The sequence below is a fragment of the Pholis gunnellus genome, assembly GCF_910591455.1.
Source record: "Pholis gunnellus genome assembly, chromosome: 17".
Lineage (NCBI taxonomy): Eukaryota > Metazoa > Chordata > Actinopteri > Perciformes > Pholidae > Pholis > Pholis gunnellus.
This window is the reverse complement of record NC_136544.1, coordinates 14,385,523-14,411,920: the sequence shown is the minus strand read 5'-3', so window position 1 is coordinate 14,411,920 and position 26,398 is coordinate 14,385,523. Positions and strand designations below refer to the sequence as shown.

Sequence of the window (26,398 nt, the reverse complement as noted above, 5' to 3'; positions counted from 1 at the left end):
ATTTGGAAACAGTAATCAGTTACTCCTTGATACAATCAGAATATTGTGTCAAGAGGCAATGGTATGATTTTATAGAGGCATCGTGCAATGATCATAGGTCATTAAAGGCTTAGATTTTGAAGAACAGCTGCACAGACTTCATGTCAATAAACTTTGCACATACAAAAACACTGAGGAGGAAACTCCATCTAGCTGTTACAAACAAAATATTTAAATCTCATTAGCTTGTGTTTAACCACATACTTATATTAAAAAAATATTTACTTTGTGATAGAAGACACCCAGAAGTGCAAAAATGTCTCTTGCAAAATCCCCCTCTCCCCCCAAAAAAAACACACCTGCTAGTACACTGCCAAATACGTTAATATCGAAAAATAACACAGAACTTAAGATAGTTTGCTTTTAATGTCACAATGCCAAGAAAACGAATCATTGACGTATTGATCATCTGGATTTTTGTTCTTGGCCTACTTTCTGTCAAAAACCATCAAAGGGCCAAGTGTTTCAGTTCCACCGGTCACGATTTCTGAAACACAAAAAGTCATAAGAGGACATTTTGCACAGAAATACCACAGGTTTGAACTAGTTATGAAAATCTAGTTTGGATCTACAGCATACCTTCAGGGATCTGAAGTCTCACATTTACATCATAGTCTGGAGTACTTTTGTAACAGATACCGTCACAACAGCGACACACATCCCGGCCATCCTCATTTATCCATCTGATGAAAAAAAAAAAAAAAAGTTATTCATTAAACCTTTGCAATTTTACTGTCTACGTTAATATATTTGCAGTTTGTATAATGGGTGGAAACACCCTAAAGCCTACATTTTAACAACTTTTCACAAGGCAGCATAGAAAACAGATGGAATTAAACATAAGATTACAGACATCTTAGTTCAGTTAAACTAAAAAAAACAAAAACATTTTGCACACATTTAAAATAAGATGTCAATGATCCACCAACAGTAGAGTTGAGTAAAGACTTTCCAAACTTGTACGAGGCTTTGTATAGTAAATTAAGGAGCTACAAAAGACAAACTAAATCACCTTGAATGTACATAATTGCAGGCCTTGTTGATGGGGCTGCTCATCCACATTTCAGAGGTTGCTTTCAGCTGGCAAGTGATAAATATCTAAAAAGAATATATAGAGATCACAGAAATGTCACTATACAACTTCGGAGCATTTCCAAACACGTTTAAATCATCCGAGTTATGAAAGGGTCTCACTGAGTTCCTTGAATCCTCGTGAAACAGGAAAGAATCAAGCTGCAGTTGAAGCGAAGACGCACTCGTTCTGGGTTGGAATAGTGCGTTTGATCCGTCCTCTTTTGCATCAGTGAGGCATCTGACAAATAAATGTTATCATCCAAGACAAACACCAGTTTTTTTTTGTTTCATACTGCGAAGCTTACTGAGCTACTCTTACCCATGATTTTCAATGAAGGTGTATCTGGGCCTGGACGTTGGGTCAGGTGACAGGGTGACGACACATCTGTCGATGAAGAGCCGTCTTTGTTCTGAGTCAGGACCAGTGTAAGATGCCTTGAGGTGTAGGAGTTCTCCAATGTAGAAGGTCCTGGATAATGTCTCACTCGTCCAGTCATCTAAATGTAGACACAGACATCACTGCATGCACACTTAACAAAAACCAAAGTTGTACACACATACCAGTCATCAGCTTGAGAGTGAAAGTAGCGATTGGAACCTCTGCAGGAGTGGAGGGGGGCAGGTACAGCTGCTGATCAATATTGCTCACAAGGTGTGTCCTGTCACAGAGAAGGTCAAAAGTAAGCCACCATGAAGTCAAAAAACAGCTTCTTTGTGCAAGAAAATGACAAATATCTCACCTTTTATAGTGACAGGAAACCGGAACTACAGCATGTGTCCTCCTTATAATGCCATGATAACTGGCAGCTGGTGATATTATCAGCTTGTTTGAGTAGATCACAGAGTCATCAGATATCTAGAGACAAATATAAAAGACATTTAAAACCAGGGAACATTCTGGACAAAGTCAAAGCTTTTACTCAGCCACAGATATATCCATCATCATGTATCAATCAACAACTTACAGTTAAATTGGAGCCACAGTCTTGCAGTCCAGCTTCAATGACATATTCAGAGTCACCGGCAGCAACAGCTCGGCACTGACTTCTCTGCGAATGCTCCGGTTCTCCTAAATAAAGCTCCTCTAGAGACACAAGGCGTCCATTGTTATACAGGTCAGCTTTTACCACAATGATCATGGACGCATCTGTGCATTGTACACGGACAGTGGATCCATCGTTGAATTGTGGCCTGCTGATGTCTTCTGCATCAATTGTGACTTTGGCAGATTTATATTCCCTTCCTTCAGCATCTATCATAGGTCCATCTTTCAAGGGCCGAATGGCATCTGCAACACCGAAAGCAAAAGATATCAGCAGGGCCAGATAGGCTGAGTGAACTGAGATCACCATCGTGCACTTTTCTCAGAACAACAGGACGACACTCCAAAGCCTCCTGCTCAACACAATCACTAAGACGAGTAGGCTAATGCGACTTTAAGAACTCCAAACTGAACTGTATCTTAAGTAAGGACGCAGAAGGTTCAAACACTCAATCTTAAATACTCCCCAGTTCAGACCAATCAAATCACATGGAGACGACAGCTGGACGCAATTATTCATCAACTGATGGGGGAGAATTAAAGCTGCAGTCACACTGAGATACAAGCCTGTGATTGGCCGACACTTAGCCAGTGGCGTGCCCAGATATTGTTCATGGGGTGTACTGAAAATATTGGGGTGGTACACCAAAGCCAAAAGCTGTTGACTGACTTTCAGCAATTCTATTCTGCTGTTGTGGTAGGCTACATAGGCTAGTCGAGATCTAGTCAATACGAGAGTTAAGGAATCACATACTGATGTACTTTGGCTTCATAGAAATTATCTGATGTGTATAGACTTAATACCAGTACAGTTACCATTATGAGTTCCACAACAATCCAGTTTTAATGAGTTGCATATGTTCGGCAATTCATTCTTTTCCTTAAAAAGACGAATATATAGTTTTAATTTGAAAGAGTACATTGTCAGGAACAAAACATTTACCAGGAACAAGCCTACTCAAGTTTAAAAACACCTCACAAAGGCCTACCTTATGAATAATTCACTCGCGGGTCAACAACCCCCCTTAGCAATGCCGCTGCACCAATCATTTATATGTTGCCCAATTTTATCTTATTTTAAACACTCATATGAGACATGTTTTTATTTACTTTTTTAAAAGACTGTTGATACATGAGCACTTCACTTTCTGGATTTCCCAATGCATCAAAAATAATTCTGGAGGCTGTAATTGTACCTACCTCATAATTCAGGTTTTGATACATCTGGTATTTGACACGAGTCTCCTAAAACAGGAGTAAAATGGTTTGAATTAAATCAAAGCTCAGGACTTACTGAACCAGAATGGCCTCACTAATGTACATTTATACAACTGAAGGTTCCACCTCCATTCTGCACTTTTGAAACATTGTACATCCTCAGTATAAAGTTTGCATTAATATTCAGACCAAACACTTTTACAGTGAAGTACGTTTCTTGCAGTTTTGGGTCTCAGCTGTGCTCGCTACATTTGAACCCTTCTGTGGATGCTTCCATAACTGATGAAACGAGTGTCAAACTAATTCCTAATTGAGTAGATGGTGCGTTCACATTGGAAAAGTCTTGAGGTATAATGAAGCAGACAGCATGCAAACTAAATATGGAAGAGCACAGAAAACAGTTTAGTCTCACATTTTGCCTTCTCTGAAGTTTGGGCAGTAGTATTTTAAAGTTAAAGTTTGTTTGACTAAATTCATACATTTATTAAAACACTCACATTTTGTACCACTAGGAAACTACAATATTGAGGTGGCAAATCCAGCTGGTTGTAAATCTGGAACCGCTCACTTTATGCCACTAAAGCTTACACACTGGTCCTTTCAACAAGGTTTATTTCCTTTGAACATTGCAGGAAAACTATGAATTTACAGCACAACAATTCAAAAAAGTATGCAATAGCTTATATAGTTTATTATATTTCAGGGTCATTTGCATCTGAAAGGGCATTTCCTGTTTCATTTGATATTTTGGTCACATCCACAGTAAACTGAGCAGTTAAGCCGACATCGTCGAGGTCAGCTGTGCCGTTTATATCCAGCGCTGCTCCATCCGATTTCAATCCGACGTCAGGGGATGTCTTTTCTAGAAGGGCAGAGTCTTCTACAGCATTTTCATCTGTAATTAGAGAGTTTTAATTGCCATGCCAAAGTGACATTTATTTAAAAAAAAAAAAATTAAAAAAAAAAAAGTGTTACATTTCCATATTTTACCTTCTAGATCGGTTTCACTTTTGACATCTTCATTCTTCTTAGAATCAAAAGTCTGAATCACCGCCTCGTCTGGTGTGGATTGCGAACCAAGAAGCAGTCTCTTCTTCTGATCTAGGATAGAAATAGAATTTTCTAGATCTTTCTTTGCAGAGCATAAAATGCTTGAACAGCCTCAACACAAGGGTAAAAAACAAAAAAAGAAAAAAAAAAAACATACTCAGTTAGCAAAGGTAAATCATCTGATTTAGAGTTCAACTCTTACCAACTTTGTTGTTTATTCCACTTCTCCACTGGCTGCCAAACCGTGAAGATCTGCTGATTTTATGAACAGCAGGAAGCTCCTTCTCAGGTATTGGCTCACTTTTCTGCTTGGCTGGCAAGACCATCATCGGACCCACTGTTGCTTCCTTTTCCCACACTAAGCGGAACAATTACAAGTCCAAAACCATGTTTGAAGCCTGACGTCGCAAAACAGTTAGGCTACTGAAATGCATCATAACATCTGCAGCCAAGACTGCAAGATATCCATTATACAAGTTTCTGTAAGAATCCCAACCTGTATTAGTCCTCGGGAACGGTTCATCTTGATTTACAAACCCACGAGGACCAAACTTGCCAGGGCTGCTGGGCTTATTGTGACTTTGACAATTCCCACATAAATAGTCGTTATCATCAGCGGACTTCCATCTGAAAAGAAATTTAAATATTCACACTTCCTCATTTACTCTCCATTTGTACAATGTGACACATTTAGTACTGGATCTCACTTGCCTTCCATTTACAAGAGTGCACGCCTTGTTTGGTGCATCTGCATCATTTTCTGGTACAGCATTCAGGAGACATGTGATGTAGAGCTTTCAGAGGAAAAAAATAAGTGTGGGAAAACAATCTACATGTGTAATAATGACTTGAGCCAAGTAAAGTAGAGCCTTACCTGTCCTTGGTCCTCATTATGAAACTTAAAGGCATCAATGGTCAACTGGAGCTTGTCATCCTGTGTCCTGGATAAGAAGTGGGACCTGGAACCTGGAAGCTCAGAATCAACCAAGCACCTATGAAGGGGGAGGATTTTAGAGTTGTGCTAGTAGTGGCTAATCTTCCCTTCAATGCAGTTGAGCCAAGACCAGAATCTGACTTACTGAATCAATGCCATTTTAGAAGTCAAGAAAACAAGTCAAAAACAAACTTCACTCCAGCATAAATTCATCTGGTAAACTAATTTCTTTCCAACTCCACACACCCAGAGTTATCATTTGTAGTCTTCAGACCAAACATGACATCACTCACTTGAGGTAATTTAGCAGACTTCATATTGCGTCCTCCCCTTTTGCGGCTTAATACAATCCTTAAGAACTGTAAGCAAACTCATGTTTTCTAGGTTCCCCTTTGATTCACCATCAAGTTGCAGCCTTCCAAGTGCTTACCCATTTTCAACAAAGGCGTATCTGGGAACAGAGTGTATATCGGGGGTAAGAGTAGCCACACAGCTGCTCACGAACACTCGGAGCCCCGTGTGATGACCAACTCTGACTGAGGCTTCGATGTCGATGGGCTCACCGATGTAAAACACATTAGAGCTTCTTCGATAACGCCATTCATCTGCACGAAAAGATATACATAAATACTAATCGCAAATAAATCAAAACACAAAATAAAAAGTGAAGGAAACCTACTTGTCATAATTCTCAAGTCAAAATCCAAAGTCTCCTCTGCAGCTTGGTTAGACATGAAAGGGATCCAGGTGGGCATGATTGAAGAACTGGACAAACTGTACTTCCTAAAACAAAACAAAAAATAGTGAGACAGTATCTTTTAAAGCTTATGTTTTTAAAGCTCTCCAGACAGACCTTTCATAATGACACTCAAGTGGAATCACAGCCTCATCCATTCGAACCACCCCGTATGGAGAGGCCACAGGAGAGTATATGAGAAGGTTTGTGTAGACCAGAGCGTCTTCAGTCATCTGTGGAGATTACACGTGTTTAAAACTAGTATAGCGTATAATAAATTAATTAAAATAGATCTATCATTACCCAATGTTTGGTGCCGCAGTCCACGAGTCCAACATGGATTCTGTACTCATCTCCTGAAGACGTTGTAGCTCTACAGTAATCATCGTGCTCCTCTCCAAGGCGTAATTCTTCGCTATTAACAGGAGCTCCAACTCCAAACAGGTCAGCTTTGATAATAATCTCCAACGAGTCTGGATGGCAGGTCACTCGGACAGTATTCACCTGCTCTCGTTCCTCGGCTGGAGCCTTTTGTTGCGGAGTGTGTTGGGAGCTCCCTGTGGTCTGAGGTCTTTGAAATAAACCATGTTGTGTGTAATCTTGGGAAGGAAAAGCAAAAGATGACCTGAAACAGATTCCAACCAGGAGGCTAACCCAAAAACACAACATCTTCATAGCACCAACAAAAACCAGCAAACTGTCCTCCTGTCTGACCCACTAGACAACACATCAGTCTGAGCAGTGAAGCGTTTTTAACTTCATATTCAGACAATCAGCCTCTTCAGAACAGCACTGCACACCTGAGCCAAATCATCCACTAATCAGCCAGTAATTGGTTTCACACCCTCTGAGACTCAAGACCAAAGTCTGATGAAGTTGAAGGGGATTCAACCATATTTCATGGGGTTTTTTGGTACACACCTCTAAGGTCCAGGAACCGGTCCGTTGGGTCATCCCAGCAGACCCAGAGGGGTGATAGATAAATCCAAATCTAGAGTCAAGTAGGCCATAACACAATCACCAGACTAACCCCGTTAGTCTCCTCGTTAACGTCGACTTTGTGCCGGATATAAGGATGAGAATCCCCTAGACTTCTGAAGGAAATTCTCTGCACAGACAGTTTATTGCGCACAGCTTGGAGCTGTGCAGCCTGACCACCAGCCCCACCTCCCCCAGCTCAGCAGGGGCTCGTGCCTCTGTACCATCCATCACCAGGAAGGCTCAGCTGAGGATATACTTCCTGAGGCAGCTGAAGAAATTCAACCTGCCAAAGTCAATGATGGTGCACTTCTACACTGCCATTGAGTCCATCCTCTGCTCCTCCATCAGTCTGGTACGCTGCAGCCACTGCCAAGGACAAGGGCAGGCTGCAGCGCATCATTCGCTCTGCCGAAAGGGCGATTGGCTGCAATCTGCCGTCCCTCCAGGACTTGTTCGCTTCAAGGACCCTGATGCGAGCAAGAAATATTGTAGCCGACCCCTCTCATTCTGGACATGAACCGTTTGTGCCCCTTCCATCTGGCAGGAGGCTGCGGTCCATCAGGACCAAGACCTCATGCCACAAGAAGTTTCTTCCCATCGTCAGTCGGGCTCATTAACAAAGACCGGGTCCCCCACTGACTCCGTCATCCCCAGGACAATTTCCTACCGGTCACTCCCCTGGACATCCCTGGTTCTTTATTCAAATGCATCCGACACTTAACATTTCACTTGTTTACAGTCCTGTTATGTTTGTTGTGCACTATTTTATATTCTATTGTACATTTGTTTCCATTTCTTTTTTGTTTTCATTTACAGTTTATTTGGTTTGTACATGGCAAAGAAATTCTGAACGTCATCTGGCTTTAGTAATGCATCAGAAAATACTAAAGGCTGTAATCATACAATTCCGGTTTCGATAGATCTGGTATTTGAGACGTGTCCCCTAAAACAGGAGTAATAATTTGAACTAAATCAAAGCTCAAGACTTTCATAACTTTGAACTGGAATGGCCTCACTAATGTACATTTAGATGTAGTTAAGTTTCCACCTCCATTCTGCACTTTTGAAACATCTTGTGTGACATTATACATCCTCAGTGTGAAGTTCGCAAAATTACAAGATTGAATTAATATACAGACTGAATACACATACCTTTACAGTTCTGCAGTGAACCATATTTCTTGCAGTTTTGTGTCTCAGCTGTGCGCGCAACATTTGAACCCTTCCATAACTGATGAAACAAGTGTCAAACCAATTACTAATTGAGTAGATTGTGCGTTCACACTGGAAAAGTTTTTGTATACTCGAAGCAGACAGCATGCAAACTAAATACGGTCTTTTTAGTCAACTGGACAGCTGGGGAAAGTTGGTGAGACACCAGAGAGCACAGAAAACCGTTTAGGCTCACATTTTGTCTTAAAGTTTGGACAGCAGTATTAAGGTTGAAGTTTGTGTAACTGCTTTGTCCCAAATGCATACATGTAGTATATTGTTTCGTATAAAACTCACATTTTGTACCAGGAGGAAACCACAACATTGAGGTGGCAAAACCACATATTTAAACCTTTAGAAAGCAGGCGTATTCAGCAGTTTGCAAGTCTGGAACCTCTCGCTTGATGCCACTAAAGCGTACACACACACACTGGTCCTTTTAACAATGTTTATTTTTTTACAACATTACATATACAATTTTAAAAATGTATGCAATTTAAAAATATAGCTTGATTAAATTATATTTCAGGGTCATTTTCATCTGAAAGGGCATTTCCAGTTGCATTTGGCATTTTGGTCACATCCACAGTAAACTGAGCAGTTGGGCTGACATCGCTGAGGTCTGCTGTGCCGTTTATATCCAGCGCTGCTCCATCCGATTTCAAGCTGATGTCAGGGAAAGTCTTTTCTAGAAGGGCAGAGTCTTCTACAGCATTGTCATCTGTAATTAGAGTGAGTTTTAATTGCCATGCCACAGTGACATTTATAAAAAAAAACATAAGTGTTAAATCTTTCCATATCTTACCTTCTAGATCGGTTTCACTTTTGACATCTTCATTCTTCTTAGAATCAAAAGTCTGAATCACCGCCTCGTCTGGTGTGGATTGCGAACCAAGAAGCAGTCTCTTCTTCTGATCTAGGATAGAAATATAATTTTTCATCAAGATCTTTCTTTGCAGAGCATAAAATGCTTGAAGAGCCTCAACACAAGGGCCAAAAAACAGTTAGCAAAGGTAAATCATCTGATTTAGAGTTCAACTCTTACCAACTTTGTTGTTTATTCCACTTCTCCACTGGCTGCCAAACCGTGAAGATCTGCTGATTTTATGAACAGCAGGAAGCTCCTCCTCAGGTATTGGCTCACTTTTCTGCTTGGCTGGCAAGACCATCATCGGACCCACTGTTGCTTCCTTTTCCCACACTAAGCGGAACAATTACAAGTCCAAAACCATGTTTGAAGCCCGACATCACAAAACATTCAGGCTACTGAAATGCATCATAACATCTTCAGCCAAGACTGCAAGATATCCATTATACAAGTTTCTGTAAGAATCCCAACCTGTATTAGTCCTCGGGAACGGTTCATCTTGATTTACAAACCCACGAGGACCAAACTTGCCAGGGCTGCTGGGCTTATCGTGACTTTGACAATTCCCACATAAATAGTCGTTACCATCAGCTGACCTCCATCTGAAAATCAATTTAAATATTCACACTTCCTCATTTACTCTCCATTTGTACAATGAAGACATGTCGGGCTGGATCTCACTTGCCTTCCATTTACAAGAGTGCACGCCTTGTTTGGTGCATCTGCATCATTTGCTGGTACAGCAATCAGGAGACATGTGATGTACAGCTTTCAGACGGAAAAAGTAAGTGTGGGAAAACAATCATGTGTAATAATGACTTGAGCCAACTAAAGTACAGCCTTACCTGTCCTTGGTCCTCATTATGAAACCTAAAGGCATCAATTGTCAACTGGAGCTTGTCATCCTGTGTCCTGGATAAGAAGTGAGACCTGGAACCTGGAAGCTCAGAATCAACCAAGCACCTATGAAGGGGGAGGATTTTAGAGTTGTGCTAGTAGTGGCCAATCTTCCCTTCAATGCAGTTGAGCAAAGACCAGAATCTGACTTACTGAATCAATGCCATTTTTAGATTAAAAAAAACAAACTTCATCTGGTAAACTCATTTCGTTCCAAGTCGACACACCCAGATTTCTCATTTTGTAATGTGCAGTCTTCAGACCCGAGATGACTGAGGTAATTTAGCAGACTTCATATTGCGTCCTCTGGAGCCACAAAAGGCTTAATACAATCCTTAAGAACTGTAAGCAAATTAATATGTAATCTCACATTTTCTAGGTTCCCCTTTGAGTCACCATCAAGTTGCAGCCTTCCAAGTGCTTACCCATTTTCAACAAAGGCGTATCTGGGAACAGAGTGTATATCGGGGGTAAGAGTAGCCACACAGCTGCTCACAAACACTCGGAGCCCCGTGTGATGACCAACTCTGACTGAGGCTTCGATGTCGATGGGCTCACCGATGTAAAACACATTAGAGCTTCTTCGATAACGCCATTCATCTGCACGAAAATGAAAAGATATACATAAATACTGATCGCAAATAAATCAAAACACAAAATAAAAAGTGAAGGAAACCTACTTGTCATAATTCTCAAGTCAAAATCCAAAGTCTCCTCTGCAGCTTGGTTAGACATGAAAGGGATCCAGGTGGGCATGATTGAAGAACTGGATAAACTGTACTTCCTAAAACAAAACAAAAAAACAATAGTGAGACAGTGTCTGGAGAGCTTTTAAAAATATAAGCTTTAAAAGACAGACCTTTCATAATGACACTCAAGTGGAATCACAGCCTCATCCATTCGAACCACCCCGTATGGAGAGGCCACAGGAGAGTATATGAGAAGGTTTGTGTAGACCAGAGCGTCTTCAGTCATCTGTGGAGAGTACACGTGTTTAAAACTAGTATAGCGTATAATAAATAAATAAAAATAAATCCATCATTACCCAATGTTTGGTGCCGCAGTCCACGAGTCCAACATGGATTCTGTACTCATCTCCTGAAGACATTGTAGCTCTACAGTAATCATCGTGTTCCACTCCAAGGCGTAATTCATCACTATTAATAGGAGCTCCAACTCCAAACAGGTCAGCTTTGATAATGATCTCCAACGAGTCTGGATGGCAGGTCACTCGGACAGTATTCACCTGTTCTCGTTCCTCGGCTGGAGCCTTTTGTTGCGGAGTGTGTTGGGAGCTCCCTGTGGTCTGAGGTCTTTGAAATAAACCATGTTGTGTGTAAACCTTGGAGGGAAAAGCAAAAGATGACCTGAAACAGATTCCAACCAGGAGGCTAACCCAAAAACACAACATCTTCATAGCACCAGCAAACTGTCCTCCTGTCTGACCCACTAGACAACACATCAGTCTAATCAGTGAAGCGTTTTTAACTTCATATTCAGACAATCAGCCTCTTCAGAACAGCACTGCACACCTGAGCCTAATCATCCACTAATCAGCCAGTAATTGGTTTCACACCCTCTGAGACTCAAGACCAAAGTCTGATGAAGTTGAAGGGGATTCAACCATATTTGAATATGTTAAAACATTTCCCACATATTTGCTTTATTGCGTGTTTCTTTGGAAATGTAATTATGTGTCACAGTGCATCAAAACTGCAAAAACATTCAATACAGAAATGCAGTTCAAACATCAAGAAAAAAAACATGGAAAATGCCTCCACATAATTTACATTAAAGAAAATCTAGTCACTTTTTAAAAGATATAAATCAGTAAAGAATATCCAGCAATCATTTGGATTTTGTTTTTGACAAGTTTCTGTTTTCTAACCAGTTACTCCTTGATACAATCAGAATATTGTGTCTGTAAATACAAATAAGGTATGATTTTATAGAGGGATAGTGCAATGATCATAAGTCATTCAAGTCACATTTTTCGAAGAACAGCTGCACAGACTTCATGTCAATAAACTTTGCACATACAAAAACACAGAGGAGGAAACCCCATCTTTACGCTGCCTCCTTCAGCTTAACTGGTCAGAAATGTATAATTTGTTCTGAATGCATTTATTTCCAGTCTAACTTGAATTAATGATGGAGGCTTACAAATGTTAAATTCTGTGGTTGCCTGTGAAATCTGACTTTAATTTATACATTAAATGCTGTTAAGGTACAGTGTGTAGCATTTCAGGAGATCTATTAGCAGAAGTAGAATATAGTGCAATATGTTTATGACATGAAACTAATAATTGTGTTCGTTAGCCTAGAATGAATCCTTCGTAGAGCTGGTCCTCTACACGGAGTTCGCAATGTTTCTACAGCAGCCCATAAGACAATCCATTCACTGGCCATAGTGAGAGACTGCCTGACTTCCGTTGCTCTTAAAGTGTTATTATGGTAAGATGGCCTCTAAGCGAGACGAACAGCCTTAATACTGTTTCGGAAAAAGAGTGAGCGGAGGGGTATTTAGTTGGTGTCAATCTGCAACCACACCGCTTGATGCCTCCAAAAGCTACTTTTTTAATATCTACAATCAATGTATTAATCTACTCCATCTAATCTATTAATGTACTATATTATAGTATAAATATTGCAAATAATATTAGCGGTACTAATAACGAGTTGTTTTGAGACCCATTTTCTGTTGTGAAAACCAGTTTATCCCACATCAAAATTCCTCTCAGCGTCAGTCAGACATGCTACCGTCATCATACTTTCCTCTGTGGTCAAAGTGCATGACTACACCGGTCTCTATGAAAACATTTTTCAATGAGTTAACCAGAAGTAATACTACGCTGGTTTGTCAAGCTTGATACTGCTAGAGTGCCGTTACTCAATGTGAGGACAGTGCACTCAATCGTTAGACGCAGGTAGAGTTTGGCAAAACCGAGAAGGTTAAAAAAATATATATATATATATATATATATACAGGTGCTGGTCATATAATTAGAATATCATCAAAAAGTTGATTTATTTCACTAATTCCATTCAAAAAGTGAAACTTGTCTATTATATTCATTCATTACACACAGACTGATATATTTCAAATGTTTATTTCTTTTAATTTTGATGATTAGAACTGACAACTAAGGAAAATCCCAAATTCAGTATCTCAGAAAATTAGAATATTGTGAAAAGGTTCAATATTGAAGATTCCTGGTGCCACACTCTGATCAGCTAATTAACTCAAAACACCTGCAAAGGCCTTTGAATGGTCTCTCAGTCTAGTTCTGTAGGCTACACAATCATGGGGAAGACTGCTGACTTGACAGTTGTCCAAAAGACGACCATTGACACCTTGCACAAGGAGGGCAAGACACAAAAGGTCATTGCAAAAGAGGCTGGCTGTTCACAGAGCTCTGTGTCCAAGCACATTAATAGAGAGGCGAAGGGAAGGAAAAGATGTGGTAGGAAAAAGTGTACAAGCAATAGGGATAACCGCACCCTGGAGAGGATTGTGAAACAAAAACGATTCAAAAATGTGGGGGAGATTCAGAAAGAGTGGACTGCAGCTGGAGTCAGTGCTTCAAGAACCACTACGCACAGACGTATGCAAGACATGGGTTTCAGCTGTCGCATTCCTTGTGTCAAGCCACTCTTGAACAACAGACAGCGTCAGAAGCGTCTCGCCTGGGCTAAAGACAAAAAGGACTGGACTGCTGCTGAGTGGTCCAAAGTTATGTTCTCTGATGAAAGTCAATTTTGCATTTCCTTTGGAAATCAGGGTCCCAGAGTCTGGAGGAAGAGAGGAGAGACACACAATCCACGTTGTCACAGTCAGTGATGGTTTGGGGTGCCATGTCATCTGCTGGTGTTGGTCCACTGTGTTTTCTGAGGTCCAAGGTCAACGCAGCCGTATACCAGGAAGTTTTAGAACACTTCATGCTTCCTGCTGCTGAGCAACTTTATGGAGATGCAGATTTCATTTTCCAACAGGACTTGGCACCTGCACACAGTGCCAAAGCAACCAGTACCTGGTTTAAGGACCATGGTGTCCCTGTTCTTAATTGGCCAGCAAACTCGCCTGACCTTAACCCCATAGAAAATCTATGGGGTATTGTGAAGAGGATGATGCGAAATGCCAGACCCAACAATGCAGAAGAGCTGAAGGCCACTATCAGAGCAACCTGGGCTCTCATAACACCTGAGCAGTGCCACAGACTGATCGACTCCATGCCACGCCGCATTGCTGCAGTAATTCAGGCAAAAGGAGCCCCAACTAAGTATTGAGTGCTGTACATGCTCATACTTTTCATGTTCATACTTTTCAGTTGGCCAAGATTTCTAAAAATCCTTTCTTTGTATTGGTCTTAAGTAATATTCTAATTTTCTGAGATACTGAATTTGGGATTTTCCTTAGTTGTCAGTTCTAATCATCAAAATTAAAAGAAATAAACATTTGAAATATATCAGTCTGTGTGTAATGAATGAATATAATAGACAAGTTTCACTTTTTGAATGGAATTAGTGAAATAAATTAACTTTTTGATGATATTCTAATTATATGACCAGCACCTGTATATATATATATGATGTGGTTCTTTTGATTCCTCTTTGCTGTTGAGTTTTAACATTCATAAGCATTAAAAGTACAGTTGCAGCGTTCTTCTAAAATCTAAACAGCCATGTTTTTTTCTTATGTTCAAATTCAGTTTCGACAAACTGACTTGTTTCGCTTTCCACACAGCTGGCTTGGTTAATTTGGTCAGAGCTAAAAAATAAATAAAAAATAAAAAAATAGCATATTGAAGTAAAACGCCATGATTAGCATTGCATCAATGACCCATTTGCTAAACAGTTTACGCCTTTTTAAAATCGAACAAAAAACTGGCTCTTACAAACAGGCTGTTTATGGACGTGTCTAACAACTGTTAAACTTAAAAGAGCCAGTCTTCCATTTTTAACAATATGACAGACGGCAAACATATCTTGTTGATAGAGCTTTCCAAAACATTGGTTTTAGTTTATAGGATCCCGCTTCAAACCAATCGCCATGATCCCGGACGCATCTCAAGAACCAGAAGTGCAAAAATGTTAACTCACAGGTTTCAGGATTTACTCTTGCAAAATTCCCCCCCCCCCAAAAAAAAAAACCCTGCTAGTACACTGCCAAATAAGTTATTGAAAAGAACACACAGAACTTAAGATGGTTGAATTTTATTGTCACAATGCCAAAAAAAAAAAAAAAAAAAAAAAAAACATCATTTACATATTGATTGTTTATTGTCTGGATTTTTGTTCTTGCCCTACTTTCTGTCAAAAACCATCAAAGGGCCAAGTGTTACAGTGCCATCGGCCACGATTTCTGAAACAGAAAAACAGTCATAAGAGGATATTTTGCACAGAAATACCACAGGTTTGAACTAGTTATGAAAATCTAGTTAGGCTCTACAGCATACCTTCAGGGATCTGAAGTCTCACATTTACATCATAGTCTGGAGTACTTTTGTAACAGATACCGTCACAACAGCGACACACATCCCGGCCATCCTCATTTATCCATCTGATGAAAATAAATAAATGAGTAAAATTATAAAGGTTTTATGAATAAATCCATCTGCGTTAATATATTTGCAATAGACAATGTATTTGCAGTTTGTATAATGAGTGGTGACACCCTAAATATTAACACAACAATTTTCACACAGCAGCATAGAAAACAAATGCAATCAAACATAATTACAGAAATCAGTCTTGGTTAAACTAAATAAAAATGTAACAAAACACTGGATTATAAACTATTCCAGCAGTTTTCTTCCAAGACTTTTAAAATTTTGAACACATTTAAAAAAAAAAAAAATGATGTCAAAGATCCACCAGCAGCAGAGTTGAGTAAAAACGTTGCAAACTTGTACGAGGCTTTGTATAGTAAATTAAGGCGCTACAATACACCATAGAAAAATAAAATCACCTTGAATGTACATAATTGCAGGCCTTGTTGATGGGGCTGCTCATCCACATTTCAGAGGTTGCTTTCAGCTGGCAAGTGATAAATATCTAAAAATAATATATAGAGATCACAGAAATGTCACTATACAACTTCGGAGCATTTCCAAACATGTTTAAATCATCCGAGTTATGAAAGTGTCTCACTGAGTTCCTTGAATCCTCGTGAAACAGGAAAGAATCAAGCTGCAGTTGAAGCGAAGACGCACTCGTTCTGGGTTGGAATAGTGCGTTTGATCCGTCCTCTTTTGCATCAGTGAGGCATCTGACAAATAAATGTTATCATCCAAGACAAACACCAGTTTTTTTTGGTTCATACTGCGAAGCTTACTGAGCTACTCTTACCCATGATTTTCAATGAAGGTGTATCTGGGCCTGGACGTTGCGTCAGGTGACAGGGTGACGACACATCTGTCGATGAAGAGCCGTCTTTGTTCTGAGTCAGGACCAGTGTAAGATGCCTTGAGGTGTAGGAGTTCTCCAATGTAGAAGGTCCTGGATAATGTCTCACTCGTCCAGTCATCTAAATGTAGACACAGACATCACTGCATGCACACTTAACAAAAACCAAAGTTGTACACACATACCAGTCATCAGCTTGAGAGTGAAAGCAGCGATTGGAACCTCTGCAGGAGTGGAGGGGGCCAGGTGCAGCTGCTGATCAATATTGCTCACAAGGTGTGTCCTGTCACAGAGAAGGTCAAAAGTAAGCCACCATGAAGTCAAAAAACAGCTTCTTTGTGCAAGAAAATGATAAATATCTCACCTTTTATAGTGACAGGAAACCGGAACTACAGCATGTGTCCTCCTTATAATGCCATGATAACTGGCAGCTGGTGATATTATCAGCTTGTTTGAGTAGATCACAGAGTCATCAGATATCTAGAGACAAATATAAAAGACATTTAAAACCAGGGAACATTCTGGAAAAAGTCAAAGCTTTTACTCAGCCACAGATATATCCATCATCACTTACAGTTAATTTGGAGCCACAGTCTTGCAGTCCAGCTTCAATGACATATTCAGAGTCACCGGCAGCAACAGCTCGGCACTGACTTCTCTGCGAATGCTCCGGTTCTCCTAAATAAAGCTCCTCTAGAGACACAAGGCGTCCATTGTTATACAGGTCAGCTTTTACCACAATGATCATGGACGCATCTGTGCATTGTACACGGACAGTGGATCCATCATTGAATTGTGGCCTGCTGATGTCTTCTGCATCAATTGTGACTTTGGCAGATTTATATTCCCTTCCTTCAGCATCTATCATAGGTCCATCTTTCAAGGTCCGAATGGCATCTGCAACACCGAAAGCAAAAGATATCAGCAGGGCCAGATAGGCTGAGTGAACTGAGATCACCATCGTGCTCTTTTCTCAGAACAACACTCCAAAGCCTCCTGCTCAACACAATCACTAAGACGAGTAGGCTAATGCGACTTTAAGAACTCCAAACTGAACTGTATCTTAAGTAAGGATGCAGAAGGTTCAAACACTCAATCTTAAATACTCCCCAGTTCAGCCCAATCAAATCACATGGAGACGACAGCTGGACGCAATTATTCATCAACTGATGGGGGAGAATTAAAGCTGCAGTCACATTGAGATACAAGCCTGTGATTGGCCCACACTTAGCCAGTGGCGTGCCCAGATATTGTTCATGGGGTGTCCAGATGGGGCCACTGAAAATATTGGGGTGGCACATCAAAGCCAAAAGCTGTTGACTGACTTTCAGCAATTCTATTCTGCTACATAGGCTAGTCGAGATCTAGTCAATACGAGAGTTAAGGAATCACATACTGATGTACTTTGGCTTCATAGAAATTATCTGATGTGTATAGACTTAATACCAGTACAGTTACCATTATGAGTTCCACAACAATCCAGTTTTAATGTGTTTCATATGTTCGGCGATTTATTGTTCTTCAAATTGTCCTTAAAAAGTCAAATATATAGTTTTAATTTGGAGTACATTGATAGTAAGGAACAAAACATTTACCAGGAACAAGCCTACTCAAGTTTAAAAACACCTCACAAAGGCCTACCTTATGAATAATTCACTCACGGGTCAACAACCCCCCCTTGGCAATGCCGCTGCACCAATCATTTATATGTTGCCCAATTTTATCTTATTGCACACATTCATATCTGACACACGTTTTTTACTCCAGTTTTTGTTTTTTTTAAAGACTGTTGGTACATGGCCACTTTACTTAATTTTCTGAATTTCCCAATGGATCAAAAATAATTCTGGAGGCTGTAATTGTACCAACCTCATAATTCAGGTTTTGATACATCTGGTATTTGACACGAGCCTCCTAAAACAGGAGTAAAATGGTTTGAACTAAATCAAAGCTCAGGACTTACTGAACCAGAATGGCCTCACTAATGTACATTTATACAACAGTGAAGTTTCCACCTCCATTCTGCACTTTTGAAACATCTTGTGTGACGTTGTACATCCCGAGTATAAAGTTCGTATTAATATTCAGAGCAAACACTTTTACATCTCGACAGTTCTGCAGTGAACCATATTTCTTGCAGTTTTGGGTCTCAGCTATGCTCGATACATTTGAACCCTTCTGTGGATGCTTCCATAACTGATGAAACGAGTGTCAAACTAATTCCTAATTGAGTAGATGGTGCGTTCACATTGGAAAAGTTTTGAGGTATAATGAAGCGGACAGCATGCAAACTAAATACGGTCTATTTGGTGTTAAACTATTTTTAGTCTCATATTTTGCCTTCTCTGAAGTTTGGAAAATAGTATTTTAAAGTTAGTTTGACTAAATTCATACATGTAGTATTAAAAACACATTTTGTACCATCAGGAAACCACAACAGTGAGGCGGCAAAACTACATTTAAACATTCAGAAATCCAGCAGGTTGCAAATCTGGAACCTCTCACTTGATGCCACTAAAGCTTACACACTGGTCCTTTCAACAAGGTTTATTTCCTTTGAACATTGCAGGAAAACTGTATGCATTTACAGCACAACAATTTAAAAAAGTATGCAATTTAAAAATATAGCTTAATAGTTTATTATATTTCAGGGTCATTTGGATCTGAAGGGGCATTTCCTGTTGCATTTGACATTTTGGTCACATCCACAGTAAACTGAGCAGTTGGGCTGACATCGCTGAAGTCTGCTGTGCCGTTTATATCCAGCGCTGCTCCCTCAGATTTCAAGCTGATGTCAGGGGATGTCTTTTCTAGAAGAGCAGAGTCTTCTACAGCATTTTCATCTGTAATTAGAGAGTTTTAATTGCCATGCCAAAGTGACATTTATTTTAAAAAATTAAAAAAAAAAAAAAGTGTTACATTTCCATATCTTACCTTCTAGATCCGTTTCACTTTTGACATCTTCATTCTTAGAATCAAAAGTCTGAATCACCGCCTCGTCTGGTGTGGATTGCGAACCAAGAAGCAGTCTCTTCTTCTGATCTAGGATAGAAATAGAATTTTCTAGATCTTTCTTTGCAGAGCATAAAATGCTTGAACAGCCTCAACACAAGGGTAAAAAAAAAAAAAAACATTCAGTTAGCAAAGGTAAATCATCTGATTTAGAGTTCAACTCTTACCAACTTTGTTGTTTATTCCACTTCTCCACTGGCTGCCAAACCGTGAAGATCTGCTGATTTTATGAACAGCAGGAAGCTCCTCCTCAGGTATTGGTTCACTTTTCTGCTTGGCTGGCAAGACCATCATCGGACCCACTGTTGCTTCCTTTTCCCACACTAAGCGGAACAATTACAAGACCAAAACCATGTTTGAAGCCCACGTCACAAAACATTCAGGCTACTGAAATGCATCATAACATCTGCAGCCAAGACTGCAAGATATCCATTATACAAGTTTCTGTAAGAATCCCAACCTGTATTGGTCCTCGGTCTGCTCCTCGAGAACGGTTCAGGCTTATCTTGATTTACAAACCCACGAGGACCAAACTTGCCAGGGCTGCTGGGCTTATCGTGACAATTCCCACATAAATAGTCGTTACCATCAGCTGACCTCCATCTGAAAAGCAATTTAAATATTCACACTTCCTCATTTACTCTCCATTTGTACAATGAAGACATGTCGGGCTGGATCTCACTTGCCTTCCATTTACAAGAGTGCACGCCTTATTTGGTGCATCTGCATCATTTTCTGGCGCAGCATTCAGGAGACATGTGATGTAGAGCTTTCAGACGGAAAAAGTAAGTGTGGGAAAACAATCTACATGTGTAATAATGACTTGAGCCAATTAAAGTAGAGCCTTACCTGTCCCTGGTCCTCATTATGAAACCTAAAGGCATCAATGGTCAACTGGAGCTTGTCATCCTGTGTCCTGGGTAAGAAGTGAGACCTGGAACCTGGAAGCTCAGAATCAACCAAGCACCTATGAAGGGGAGGATTTTAGAGTTGTGCTAGTAGTGGCCAATCTTCCCTTCAATGCAGTTGAGCCAAGACCAGAATCTGACTTACTGAATCAATGCCATTTTAGAAGTCTAGAAAACAAGTCAAAAACAAACTTCACTCCAGCATAAATTCATCTGGTAAACTAATTTCTTTCCAACTCCACTTCCAAGTGCTTACCCATTTTCAACAAAGACGTATCTGGGAACAGAGTGTATATCGGGGGTAAGAGTAGCCACACAGCTGCTCACAAACACTCGGAGCCCCGTGTGATGACCAACTCTGACTGAGGCTTCGATGTCGATGGGCTCACCGATGTAAAACACATTAGAGCTTCTTCGATAACTCCAGTCATCTGCACAAAAAAAATATGTATAAATATATACTGATCGCAAATAAATCAAAACATGAGAAATTAACAAAACCTACTTGTCATAATTCTCAAGTCAAATGCCAAAGTTGTCTCTGCAGCTTGGTTAGACATGAAAGGGACCCAGGTGGGCATGATTGAAGAACTGGACAAACTGTACTTCCTAAGAAACAGAAAAAAACATTTCCAAGATAGTGAGACAGTGTCTAGAGAGCTTTTAAAAATATGTTTCTTTAAAAGACAGACCTTTCATAATGACACTCAAGTGGAATCACAGCCTCATCCATTCGAACCACCCCGTATGGAGAGGCCACAGGAGAGTATATGAGAAGGTTTGTGTAGACCAGAGCGTCTTCAGTCATCTGTGGAGAGTACACCTGTTTAAAACTAGTATAGGCTATAATAAATAAATAAATAAAAATAAATCTATCATTACCCAATGTTTGGTGTCGCAGTCCACGAGTCCAACATGGATTCTGTACTCATCTCCTGAAGACGTTGTAGCTCTACAGTAATCATCGTGCTCCACTCCAAGGCGTAATTCTTCGCTATTAATAGGAGCTCCAACTCCAAACAGGTCAGCTTTGATAATGATCTCCAACGAGTCTGGATGGCAGGTCACTTGGACAGTATTCACCGGCTCTCGTTCCTCGGCTGGAGCCTTTTGTTGCGGAGTGTGTTGGGAGCTCCCTGTGGTCTGAGGTCTTTGAAATAAACCATGTTGTGTGTAATCTTGGGAAGGAAAAGCAAAAGATGACCTGAAACAGATTCCAACCAGGAGACTAACCCAAAAACACAACATCTTCACAGCACCAACAAAAACCAGCAAACTGTCCTCCTGTCTGACCCACTAGACAACACATCAGTCTGAGCAGTGAAGCGTTTTTAACTTCATATTCAGACAATCAGCCTCTTCAGAACAGCACTGCACACCTGAGCCTAATCATCCACTAATCAGCCAGTAATTGGTTTCACACCCTCTGAGACTCAAGACTGATGAAGTTGAAACACTTCCCTCATATTTGCTTTATTGCGTGTTTCTTTGGAAATTCAAAAATGTGTTACTGTGTATCAAAACTGAAAAAAAAATCAATACAGAAATGCAATTCAAACATCAACAAACAAAAATGTAAAATGCCTCCACAGTCATAGTTTGCCACTACAAGTATGTAGAAGAAATGGCACAGTACAGTATGTAATACAAATGTATATAGCATGTCATAGTATAGTACGTCACAAAATATACTATGTATAAGTCATAGTTTATAGAATAGTATGTCATAATAGTATATTGTATAGTATCATACAAATGTCATAAAAAGTCATATTAAAGTATGCCAAAAAATATAAAAACATAAAAATCAAAAGTCAAAGGATGGCATTTTATAAAAAGAATATTTAAAAATGAAAATATAGTATGTATAAAAAAAGTCCTACTATTGAATGTCAAAGAATAGTGTCATAGTGTGTCCCCCCCAAAAAAATAGTCAGTATAGTTTGACAAAATAAGTTATAAAAAAGTCATAGTATCATATGTAAAAATAAATAAATAAAAAGTCATAGTATTATATACTATGAAGTCAGTAAATTCTGTCATAAAAACAGCAGAAAGAAGTGTGAAGAGTGTTGCGTGTGATAAAGAAAAGTCTTACAAATTAAATTTTTAAATGTCATGAAAAGGTTATCAAAGAGGTCTTAGTATAATATTTCATTTTAATTTATAAAAAAGTTATAGCATAATATGCAACAAGAAACACATAAAAAACTGACGATAGTATGTCATTAAAAGGTCATTTTCTATGGTATACCATTTATTAATTCATAGTATACACATCATAAAAAGTCATAATATATTAGTCATAAAGAAGTCATAATATCAACTTCATATGACATTTTGTGACATATTAAACTATGATATGTTTGTCATATTTGAACGGCATACAATGAAATTTGTATTCCGTTTTCATAGCATACTATGACTTTTTATTACATTTTGGAAGCACCCATTTATACATCAAGAGTGTACATCCGGTTTGAAAAATATTAAAATTTCACTGAGACAATCTCACAGGACCAACGGCTGTTCTTACACTGAAGTCCTCTTCCTGCTTTGAGGTGCAGAACAATGAGGGTGTTCACAAAGTCTCACAACAGACGAGAAGGAAATAGGAGGAGTACAACGTGACTTAGCTTTGGTATATCTTATCGTGTGGTTATAACTGAAAAGGCCATGAAGATGAGCTTGGCATGCATTCTCATTTTCATTCAGCTCTTTGAAGGTAAGAAAAATGTCCACTTTTTACTTACGAAAACTGTAACTGCTTTATCCTGACATTAACTTGTTTCTCTCCCGTCTAATACAGCGATTTGTTTCTCTTTACTGGGAGGAATATCCGACCACAGTTGTGGTGCTTTGGTTCCAGCCGTGCTCGCTGCTCCGTCAGGCTGTACAGCTAAATGCAAACAATGACAACATGCTGATGTTTATCGGGCATAATGTTGACCATGTTTGCAATCATATTAATAGCAGCTAATTAGCACTAAACATTCTTGTATTTAAATTGTTTACAAGACAATCATTAGTTTTGCTGGTATTTAGACAACTGGTTATGGTGGTGCAGCTAGAAGGTTCTGGGTTTGACCCCACTGTATGGAGACAACATGTTCTCCCTGTGCGCCAGAGGAAAACGTCTGGGGATCAGGGGACCATAGATGTCCGTACCAGATGTCATAGCAATCCATCCAATAGTTGTTGAGATATTTCAGTCCGGACCAAAGTGGTGGACTGACCAACATAGCTATGCTGCTAGCATGACTAAAGACTGTCATTAACTGAGTATTTTTGCTAGAACTTTAACAACTTTTTTTTTTTTCATCCTTCAGCCTATGCGGAGTTGATCTTTAAGCAGCTGACTGAGAGCCAGTCACTGGAGCTCTCCTGTTCCCCTCAGCAGGAGCACAGCACCCTGATATGCCTCCACCTGTACCACCGCAGTGCCCAGAGCCAGACGACCCTGCTGTCCATGGCCGAGGGTGGCGGGCTGAGGGTCAACGCGGACCACGGGGGCCGTCTGCAGCTCCGTGGCGGTCTGGACTCCCTGCAGGTCAATGTGACCATGAGCCTTTTACAGCGCAGTGACACGGGACTCTACGTGTGGGAGCTGAACTACAGAGTGGACAACAGCTCTGATCAGATCAGCCTCAGTTCTCCGAAGGTTTTCTTGTTGGTTGAAGGGACAGGTATGTGGTTCAGATGCCTCACAATACACTCTGGTGCAGTTAAAGCCAAATACCTCTGTGCAGACTGAAATGTGTCTCGGTGTGCGTTTGTGGTGCAGGGAGGTCGTGCCAGTGCTCTCCCAGTTACCCTCCTCTGCTCCTGACCATCTTTACAATAGCGGGGCTTCTTCTGCTCACACTCAGCTGGCTGGTCATCGAGAAATGTGTAAGTGTTCACACTTTTAACTGAATTGGTCATTTCTGATGTTTTTTGTTACGTGAAGCAACAACACACCTGTGTTTGACAAACAGCATGCCTCCTCCTGTTCCATGATCTTGCAGTATAGTATCTGACTGATGCACTAGCTTTTCAGGCTTTTCAACTGCTGTAAATGAAAGTGAAGTGAGTCATATTGAGTTCAATACCAATTAATGTGTCAGCTGTCAGCTGTCATCTGTTTGAGGAAGCTGGTTTTCAAGGCAATTTATGTAAATGATAATTACTGCTGGTGCATGACTCACAAAATCTGACATTATGCCTAGTGACAAAGGGAAAAAAATCTCCAAATCAATATGAAATGACTGAAAACTGTCATCAAATGTGGACTCTCATCAGTACCTACTGATAGACATACAATATATCTGTCAAGCAATTGTACAACAGTACAAGTTAAAGCTTCAAAAATGACCATCAATGTCAAAGCTGTAAAATTACAAACTTCACTTAATCACTGTTAGCTTCATCAATATTGGTTTGTAGAAGTGTTATATTAGACTGTATAATCCCTGTGTTGTGTGTTATTTTCCTGACTGAGCCTTAACTTTGCCGTTCTGTATACTGTATATATTACTATACATCTACTGTTACTCAGAACAGGGGTTGCAAATCGCCCGCTGTGGACCAGACCGGGCCCCAAAACATGTTTAGAATGAATTGTTACATCCAACCCACACATAATTGGAGGATAAAAACTATACGTTTCTAAACCAAAAGGTTGACCTGGAACACAGACAGTTACAAGAGGGTTGAAAATGTATTATATTGATTATATATATATATATTTGACTACCAAATTCTGATCAGTTAAATCTTGTTCTGTGTTGTACTGTAGGTGAAGGCGAGGCATCATCACAGACCACAACCTCCGGTTCCTATCTATGAGGAAATGACCACGAAGCAGCAGAGAACAGGAATCCCCCAAAATAACCCCGAGGCCCCCTCACACCTGGAGGAAGTCAACTTCCCCGTGTACGCCAACCCAAACATCCGCCAACCACAGGACAACTACTACGCCTGTCCCAGACAGCTCGCCCTCAGACCCTGATGTGACTTCCGGTGCAGCAAACATTGACAAGAAATGACACCAGCTCTGTGAGCAAGAGGTGACTCTCCTCCAGGACATATTAAAAAAAAAAAGGTATCGGTTTGGTGGAATGAACAAACTCCAAATGGCACATTTTTAACAGCCAAGAAAAAAATGCTATTTTATTAATATTTGAAAGAAGCTCCATAGTTCATGAAAACATTTGTTTCGGTGCATGTCATTTAACAATCACATTCTATGAGGAAAAAGAGATATACAGAGAGAAAAAATAAAACATTACAAGCCACTGACTTTTCATTAAATCTCAGTACAGACATTTTTACTTAATATCCCCCCCCCCCCAAAAAAAGGCAAAAAAAAAAAAGAAGAGAAAAAAGCAGCCCTAATCCCACATCACCCACCCCGCCCTAAAAAAAAAACTTAACTGAGAAAAAAACCCTTGAGGGTGACAGGCTAGAATCCCACAGTGCTAAAGAGTGAGACGCTCATTGGTTTTAGGAATACACAGCATGGCGATGTAACGCTAGGTCAATCTGAATCGGGGGGAAGGAAGCTGGAGGCAGAGGGCTATACATGAATCACCTCCCCCTCCACCCCCTTCAAAAATAAAGTAAAAACACATTGGATCCCAAAAACCCCGGCAATAGATCAGCCACTTAGAAGTAGGCCATAAAATCCCCATCTCCCCCCCCCCCCCCAAAACACTTGTGCATAGTTTCATGATCCTTTACAACCAGCTCATGTTTTACAAACATCCTCCAAAATGTGAAAAATGTTCCACAAAAGTCTGATTTCTCTATTAATAATACCCGCTGTGGGAGAATGAGAGAGAGAAAGAGAGAGAGAGGAAAGAAAGAGTAATGCACAATGTTCCTGATTCAGTCAGGACGGGACCTCATTAAGAAAACACAATAAAGATTCAAACATACAGCATTTTGCATGTTATTCACCGTCTTTCTTTCTTTTTTTTTTTTTTTTGAACAATCAAAATCATTGACCTTTTTCGTTTTTAAATGTAAAGCAATTTTAATA

The 26,398-nt window shown here is 39.9% G+C and overlaps 6 protein-coding genes across 6 annotated transcripts; 1 reads left to right on the top strand and 5 right to left on the bottom strand.

Moving 5' to 3' along the window:
* Positions 1–517: 517 nt before the first annotated feature.
* On the bottom strand, positions 518–2,465 carry LOC306709249 (zona pellucida sperm-binding protein 3-like; the record flags this gene model as incomplete). Its single annotated transcript, XM_079177316.1, has 7 exons — positions 518–526; positions 1,063–1,137; positions 1,234–1,351; positions 1,433–1,610; positions 1,675–1,772; positions 1,854–1,969; positions 2,079–2,465. The coding sequence occupies 7 exons, from the start codon at positions 2,463–2,465 to the stop codon at positions 518–520; spliced, it is 981 nt and encodes a 326-aa protein (XP_079033442.1).
* A 1,600-nt stretch (positions 2,466–4,065) lies between these two features.
* On the bottom strand, positions 4,066–6,768 carry LOC306709248 (zona pellucida sperm-binding protein 3-like; the record flags this gene model as incomplete). Its single annotated transcript, XM_079177315.1, has 10 exons — positions 4,066–4,268; positions 4,364–4,474; positions 4,626–4,781; positions 4,920–5,050; positions 5,135–5,217; positions 5,298–5,415; positions 5,788–5,962; positions 6,037–6,140; positions 6,211–6,326; positions 6,397–6,768. The coding sequence occupies 10 exons, from the start codon at positions 6,766–6,768 to the stop codon at positions 4,066–4,068; spliced, it is 1,569 nt and encodes a 522-aa protein (XP_079033441.1).
* Positions 6,769–8,804: 2,036 nt separating this feature from the next.
* LOC306709247 (zona pellucida sperm-binding protein 3-like) lies at positions 8,805–11,468 on the bottom strand (the record flags this gene model as incomplete). The annotated part of the gene is made up of 10 exons (XM_079177314.1): positions 8,805–9,007; positions 9,092–9,202; positions 9,332–9,487; positions 9,626–9,756; positions 9,840–9,922; positions 10,000–10,117; positions 10,477–10,651; positions 10,732–10,835; positions 10,911–11,026; positions 11,097–11,468. 10 exons carry the CDS (start codon positions 11,466–11,468, stop codon positions 8,805–8,807), a joined length of 1,569 nt encoding a protein of 522 aa, XP_079033440.1.
* Positions 11,469–15,354: 3,886 nt separating this feature from the next.
* Positions 15,355–17,417, bottom strand: LOC306709246 (zona pellucida sperm-binding protein 3-like; the record flags this gene model as incomplete). The annotated part of the gene is made up of 8 exons (XM_079177313.1): positions 15,355–15,413; positions 15,508–15,611; positions 16,020–16,105; positions 16,202–16,319; positions 16,400–16,577; positions 16,642–16,790; positions 16,821–16,936; positions 17,031–17,417. The coding sequence occupies 8 exons, from the start codon at positions 17,415–17,417 to the stop codon at positions 15,355–15,357; spliced, it is 1,197 nt and encodes a 398-aa protein (XP_079033439.1).
* Positions 17,418–19,096: 1,679 nt separating this feature from the next.
* Positions 19,097–21,624, bottom strand: LOC306709245 (zona pellucida sperm-binding protein 3-like; the record flags this gene model as incomplete). Its single annotated transcript, XM_079177312.1, has 10 exons — positions 19,097–19,299; positions 19,391–19,498; positions 19,636–19,791; positions 19,929–20,071; positions 20,155–20,237; positions 20,318–20,435; positions 20,633–20,807; positions 20,882–20,985; positions 21,069–21,184; positions 21,259–21,624. 10 exons carry the CDS (start codon positions 21,622–21,624, stop codon positions 19,097–19,099), a joined length of 1,572 nt encoding a protein of 523 aa, XP_079033438.1.
* A 1,428-nt stretch (positions 21,625–23,052) lies between these two features.
* Positions 23,053–25,675, top strand: LOC306709244 (uncharacterized protein; the record flags this gene model as incomplete). The annotated part of the gene is made up of 4 exons (XM_079177311.1): positions 23,053–23,101; positions 23,706–24,062; positions 24,161–24,267; positions 25,154–25,675. 4 exons carry the CDS (start codon positions 23,053–23,055, stop codon positions 25,364–25,366), a joined length of 726 nt encoding a protein of 241 aa, XP_079033437.1. The 3' UTR covers positions 25,367–25,675.
* Positions 25,676–26,398: the final 723 nt, after the last annotated feature.